The following is a 6,861-nucleotide window of genomic DNA, read 5'->3' on the forward strand; positions in this document are numbered from 1 at the left end:
CGGCCCCGTGCCCGCTGGGCATGGCCCCGTGTCCATCCTTGTCTCTCTCCTCATTAATTGTAATTCACAATTACAATAAATGCGCCTACAGGAGTCTGACCACGCCCCCGTGTCCGCTGGGCATGGCCCCGTGATGGGCAATAGAAGCTTCTAAAGGTTTGTCTTTTCTGCTGCTTCTTGGGCACGGCCCCGTGCTCGCTGAGCACGGGGCGTGTTCAGTCTTCTGTGTCCTTGGTTTTGCTTGGGAAGATGCTGTTGAGGGGTCGGGCATTCTACTTTTGTTCCTTTTCTTGTATTTATGTTAGATTTTGCTGTCTTTTTGCTTCTTTTGTTAATTTGAGCTCATTTAATCCTGAAAATACAAAAGGAAGACAAAAACACACTTTTTCCAACATTAGTACTAAAAAAGGGTTAGTTTTATGCCATATTTGATATAATTTATATGTTGCATTTTGCGCATATCAATAAGAAACCGAGGTGACGTCACCTTAAAGCAGTCCAAATCAGGCGATTTCATGGTGCAAATCAGTGATTTGAGTAGAGAAGATGATGAGAAAGTGTGTAGTGATGATGGAAGTACAAGATTTAGGAAGAAAACTTACGGAAATAGTCTGGAATCGAGTGAAAAGTGCTTGAGAACGAGGTGGGAGTGTGTTGGTCGGATAGAGCTGTCACATCAGTGAACAGTGATGTGACAGACGAGTATTTATAGTGGAGAGGGGGAGAAAGGCGGTGGAGTAGTGGGTCGGATGGCCAGTCAATCGGATGGCCATCCGATCGGATGGTCATCTGGTCGGATGATCATTCGACCGTATGGTCATTCGATCAGTTGGTTTGTGCGAGTTGGTTTTCCGACTTTCGTTTCGTGTGTTGAGCGTTGCGTTGCATTTAAGCGAGTTGCAAGTGAGTGTTGCGATAGCATTAAACAAGTAGTTACACAAATAAAATAACACATAAAAAGCATAAAAGTAAATCTGCGTTTTGAGTTTGCGATGAGATTGCGTTGCGATAGAGTTGCGATTGCGTTTGAGAATAACATCCCAAAACATATATGAGGCACACACAAGTAAAGCACATAATAACACACACATAGAACAATACCAGTAGCTGCGTTTCGAGTTTGCGTTGTGTTGTGATAGCGTGAAGTAACCATGCGATAAAGAGCGTTTTAGATGCGTTAACTGTGTTTTGAATAATCGTTGTGAAACATAGTTTAATATATCGTTTAAAATCATTAACCAATACATCGAATCTCGAGAGTACAAGTCAATTAAGCACGAAATGTCAGATCTGAGTAACAACATGACTTGACCTTGACTTTGACTCGGAAAGTCAGGTTGTTACAGCTAATGTCATTGATGCGATGACCTGCAACCATCATTGCGATAAATAGGGACTAGATAGAGTTTGAAAAAACCATTTAAGATCACGGATTTCCAGTTTAAAACCCATTCTGGGGCTTTATCAGGTATTATCTCCTCTTCCATCCCTTTATTTTTTGTATTCATCTTCTTCTTCAATCAAGCAATGACCAAGATGGTTACTCGATCCTCCCTAAATAAAAGTCAGGATACCGATGATACACCACAAAGCCAAAAGCTCTTGAAGAATCCTTCTACCAAGTTATGTAGATTCACTGATCTAGAAATTGATTGGTTGTACACCTGTTTCCCTCTGAGAACAATCTTCCGTCCTTTTAATTCATCGATCAAAAGTGAGTCTGTATCACCTGTCTGGGTTTGATTTCCTGCCATACCTTTCCAGATAGGTTATACATATCCATTCCCTAAATTCACCTAACGGTTCTTCATCCTAACTGGCCTGTGCTATAGTCAGGCAATGCCCATGTTGTGGAGGGTATTGTACACTCTAGAACAAATCATTATCGTTGAAGGGCTGGATTTCAATCTTTCTGAACTCTGACCCCTGTATGCCCTTGTGTCTCATGGATCCCACTGGTTCCTATTCAAAGCTAAGCCTCATCGGCCACTCCCAATCCTTAAGACCACCAAAAATGACACCTCATAGAAGAACCAGTTCTTCTTTGTGAGGAGGGATTCTATTCCTTTAGGGGATAGTCTCCCTAAAAGTGGATCTTAAAGGGTAGGATATAGGATACTTAGATTAAGATTGTAGAGAAGTATCTTTTTGTTGCTAACTAATCCTGTTTTGTTTATATGTATGTAGTAAACAACTTCGCTTCTCTTGCTGAGCTACCGGGCACTGAAGAGTGAATAGCTGCATTCTGGGCTTTGGATTCAACGATCAAAACATTCAAGTTAAAAGCAAAGGATTTAGAATAAACCACATCCACTTCCTTCACAATGTCAAGTAAGTATTCACATATAATAAATGTTTAAGTATTTAAATAATGTTAAGGATCAGGGATACTTATCTTTATGTTGATTGAATAGGTGCTCCGAGGTCCACAAGCAAGTCAGCATCAAAGTTCAATCTTGGTGACATCGACAGCATGATCTATGAATTACAATAATATATATATATATTTTTATATAATCTTGACGTGTTAAACAGTGTGAAGGTTTCAGGATTACCAAATCATAGATTTGGTATTAAAGTTGGGTGTTCCAGTGATGCTTTTGAGGAATATTGATCAGCAAAACGGTTTATGTAACGGTATGTGTCTTCAAATTACACATCTTGGTAAACGTGTTATCGAGGCTGAGATACTATCGGGAGGTAATGTTGGTTCAAGAACTTACATTCCAAGAATTAGCATGATGCAGTCTGACAAGAAAATACCCTTCAAGTTTCAACGAAGGCAGTTTCCAATATCCGTATGCTTTGCGATGACTATTAGCAAAAATCAGGGACAATCTCTATCAAGAGTCGGTCTTTACTTGAGAGACCCTGTATTTTCACATGGCCAGTTGTATGTTGCATTGTCAAGAGTAAAGACTAAAGATGGCGTCAAGCTTTTAATATTTGACAAGAATGGGAGGCCGACAAATTAAACGACGAACGTTGTGTACAAAGAGATCTTAGGGAATTTGTAGTTTTACATTTTGAATTATTTTAGAACTTCAAAGATTTTTAGTGTTTTTTTATATTGACTTCATTGGATTTGCTATTTTGTTTTGTTATAATTATATTAGAACTTCAAAGATTTGTAGTGTTTTGTTATTTATCCTGATTTTGTTTATTGTTTATAAATATTTATAAGTTATGTAATCCCAATTTTTATAAGTAATATTTAAATATTTAAAGTCTAATCTAATTGTGGAACAACATTGTATCCAATTCATGATAATATTGTATAGAATTTTTAATAAAATGGTAGAAAAAAGTTTAGATTCTAAATACATGATACCATGCTTATTTTTGGCAATACTACATGTTAACAATATTACATTTTATTTTTAAAAGATTCATGATAAATAACATAATAAAAATGTTATTAAAATATATGACCTAATCAATTTATGGATACTCTTAAATTCTTTTAAAAACCAAGTTGTAAAATTTCTTTTCTTTGTAAATAAAACGATTTTTTTAATTATAGATTTGTATTTAATTTTCGAAAACCGTTTTTAATAACACTGTTATGGAAACTATTAAATAGATAGTCAATTTATAGATATGTTCTTAATAAAATTGTTTTTAAAATATACAATATAATTAATTTATGTAAACTATTAAATACATTTAATAAAAAATCTGTAAAATATTTTATGTTTATAAAAAATCCAAAAAACAAAAATATTTATAAATATATACGGATCCTACACCCTTATAATCATGTAATAAAATATATAGCCTTATTATTTTTTTAACATATTTACAATACATAAGACAATAAATATTGTTTTTAAGTTAAAAATATAAACGAAAATTGTATATTACATCATTTTTTACGGATGTAATAAATTTATTTAATTACAATTTTGTAAATTATCTGTTTTAGTATAATATCTTCTTTTTTACAATCATGTTATTTGTGTAAACAATAGACAATTACTTGGTTCACAATTCAGAACTCTTACTATAACCTAAATAATTTTGTCTTATAAATATACATAATACCTCATCATCTTCATCCAATTCAAAATTCATATATCGTTGAAGATGTTTAATTGTTTTTTACGTTATCTATCAAACAATAAGATGAGTTCCTGGGTATTTATATGTTATTATCAACTTTCTTTCTATATTATATGTTTTGTATTAATTTTCATTGTGTATACAGATTTTACCGAGGAGTTACAACAATTGGGTAGCTGATTATAAGTTAGCTCCTGATGGTATGGTTCGAATCATTACGATGGATGGAAGAATTTTTACTGTCAAAATTAGGAAAGCAGGCTCTTCATTCTTTTCCATGACGGATGGTTCAATATGATTCAATCATTAATTAATTTTACCAAAGGATTCATTGCTTTTGTTTCCGTATGAAGGTAGTCTAACTTTTAGATTGATATACTTTTATCAAGATTTGGCACTTGCTCAAGGTGAATTCTTATATTGCCAAACTTCTCAGTTATCTGAATATAAAGATTATTTGGTAATTATATTATCTGTTTTTTTTAAGTATGTACTATATTAGTATAGTATTTAACAAATTACATAAAACTTTCTTTAATATGAAATACTTTTTTTTTTACTTGCAGCTTATCGATAGATTTTTTGTTCATCATAAGATAGATTTTTTGTTCATCATAAGATGAAGAACATAATACCTACGAAAATTGTTACTATAACCGCTTTTCCTAACCATACATGGCAAGTTGTTATGGAAAAACATGGTCAAAATTTTTATATAACTACCGGATGGAATCGCATCAAAGAAGACATGAAAATTCAATATGAACACTTTATTGTCTTCGACATGATTTCCGAGTCAAAGTTTGATATGATGCTTTTTAAAGGGACAAAAGCTTTGGTCCGTATTCCTGAACGATGTCTTGCACGTGTTAAAAAAGAAGTTAATGAAGAAGTTGCCGCTTAAGTTATTTAATATTATTTTAGCTATGATATAATGAATTATAAAGCAACTTTGTTTTTCTCAGTATTACATTTTATAACTGTTTAATTTTACAGACCTTGTTATCATTGATTAATCTACCTTATTCCTCATACAATTTTCATTTATTAATATGTATGTATATTTATTTTTTTTAGATAAAAAGATTGTGAGTATTCACGGGTGATAACCTAGTATCTTTATATACAAGACCATTTCAGATGTTTTCCTTACTGGTATTGGACATTGGCCAAAAATTCTGATCGTCACTCATTTATATTACTTGTATGTTATAACATATGATAATTGGAAGATTCTCGAGATATTGTTACTTAAAAGAACACCGGGGCAAAACTGAATAAATTAACATTATTAGTGTAATTAAGTAGGAGCAAGTTTTGCCGTTAAAAAACACCTTTAGCAATAGAATATGAGAATATATATGCTTATTATAAAGAACTTAACGTTTCAAGCTCCATCATTTATTATTACACCTGGACTGCATGTTTATTCATATATTATACTTATAAGTTATTGACCAAAGGACAATACAAATCAAATACTTCACTAGTAAGGAGGTTGGCCGATGATGTTTCCACGGGGAGAATAGTTACAGATAATGAACCACCAACCATTGGCACACTGAACCCTAGCACACCCGAGTTGTCTAGAATTACGCCACACCACTTGAGTATAGTGTCCACAAACCCTTCCACTAGCACATGTATTGGTTCCACGATCATAATATTGTTTTTCACTTACCCATAAATTCACAGCTGCGGTACCTGTGAATGCACCACTACCCTTGGCAAGATTCTCACCATAAGGTCCATTTGAGTGCACGAGATTGCAGTCTTGTATCCTTCGGTTAGCATAGTTCTGAGCAAAGGTGGCTAGAGTCGTGTTCCATACCATGTTTCCAACACCCACTTGGGCACGCGCCGTATTGTGAGCATTTAAGTAGTCAGTTTGGGAGTTTTGTGCATGGGTGCTATGAAAAATGGCAATAATTAAGAAACAAATAAGTGCATACTGAAGTTTGAATGATACCATCACTCTAGTTTATTTGCTAGACTATGTTGGTGTTTAAGGATGGAGATACCTGAATCACTAATGCGTATTTATAGAATGTTATGGCTATTTGAATGACTATTTGACATGTGCAAAGGTCAATAAGTTAAGTATTTCGTTACAAGAAAAAACAATTTCTCGTTAGGAGCAATGGTGTCATTGTGGAGCTAGAACACTTGATAAGGGCACATAAATTTATAGAGGGGGGGGGGTGTTCAAAACTGGACAAAATGAGTAGTTTAGAATAATTGATGTAAAGTAGAGTATGGCTTTAGCAGAAAAGGAATGGACCGAAGGTTTATTGATTTAGAAAAAAATGGATTTTTTAAGGAAAATGATTAGGGATTTTAGAGGTTTATTGATGTAGAAAAAAAAGTTGATGTTTTATAAAGAAATTCTGGAAACTAATATGATGCTTAGGTAAAGGTTTTTGAGGGTTTGTTGATGTAGATGATCTTAAGCTAAGGGTGGGGTGTATATTGAATAACAAATTTTCAAATTTTTATTTTTTCACATGAATTCGTATTTGATTCGATTAGTACTTGAAACTTGAATTCGAATAAATTCGATTTATTTCAAATTCACCATAAACAATAAATTATTTTACTTTCATTTTTAAACTATTACAAATAATTATATTCAAGATAAAATATAATAATCTGTAAAACTAATTAACTATGAATTTGTCAAAACACCAAAATTTAAAAGATAGGTTGGTTACTGGTAGTGATTTAAGTTAGGTAATAATTTGGAAATAAGTAGTATATGTTAGTTATTAATAGGTTTGATAATGTTATGAATAATAAACT

General features: G+C 33.0%; 1 protein-coding gene across 1 annotated transcript; it reads right to left on the minus strand.

The window, feature by feature from the left end:
• Window positions 1-5,410: 5,410 nt before the first annotated feature.
• LOC110936689 (pathogenesis-related protein 1B) lies at window positions 5,411-6,088 on the minus strand. The gene has a single exon (XM_022179106.2). The coding sequence runs from the start codon at window positions 6,032-6,034 to the stop codon at window positions 5,549-5,551; it is 486 nt and encodes a 161-aa protein (XP_022034798.1). The 5' UTR covers window positions 6,035-6,088; the 3' UTR covers window positions 5,411-5,548.
• Between the last annotated feature and the right edge of the window lie 773 nt (window positions 6,089-6,861).

This window comes from Helianthus annuus, chromosome 4, assembly GCF_002127325.2.
Source record: "Helianthus annuus cultivar XRQ/B chromosome 4, HanXRQr2.0-SUNRISE, whole genome shotgun sequence".
NCBI classification, from domain to species: domain Eukaryota; kingdom Viridiplantae; phylum Streptophyta; class Magnoliopsida; order Asterales; family Asteraceae; genus Helianthus; species Helianthus annuus.

Coding starts and splice junctions, on each gene's coding strand:
- LOC110936689 (XM_022179106.2), bottom strand. CDS start 6,034: ATGGTATCATTCAAACTTCAGTATGCACTTATTTGTTTCTTAATTATT.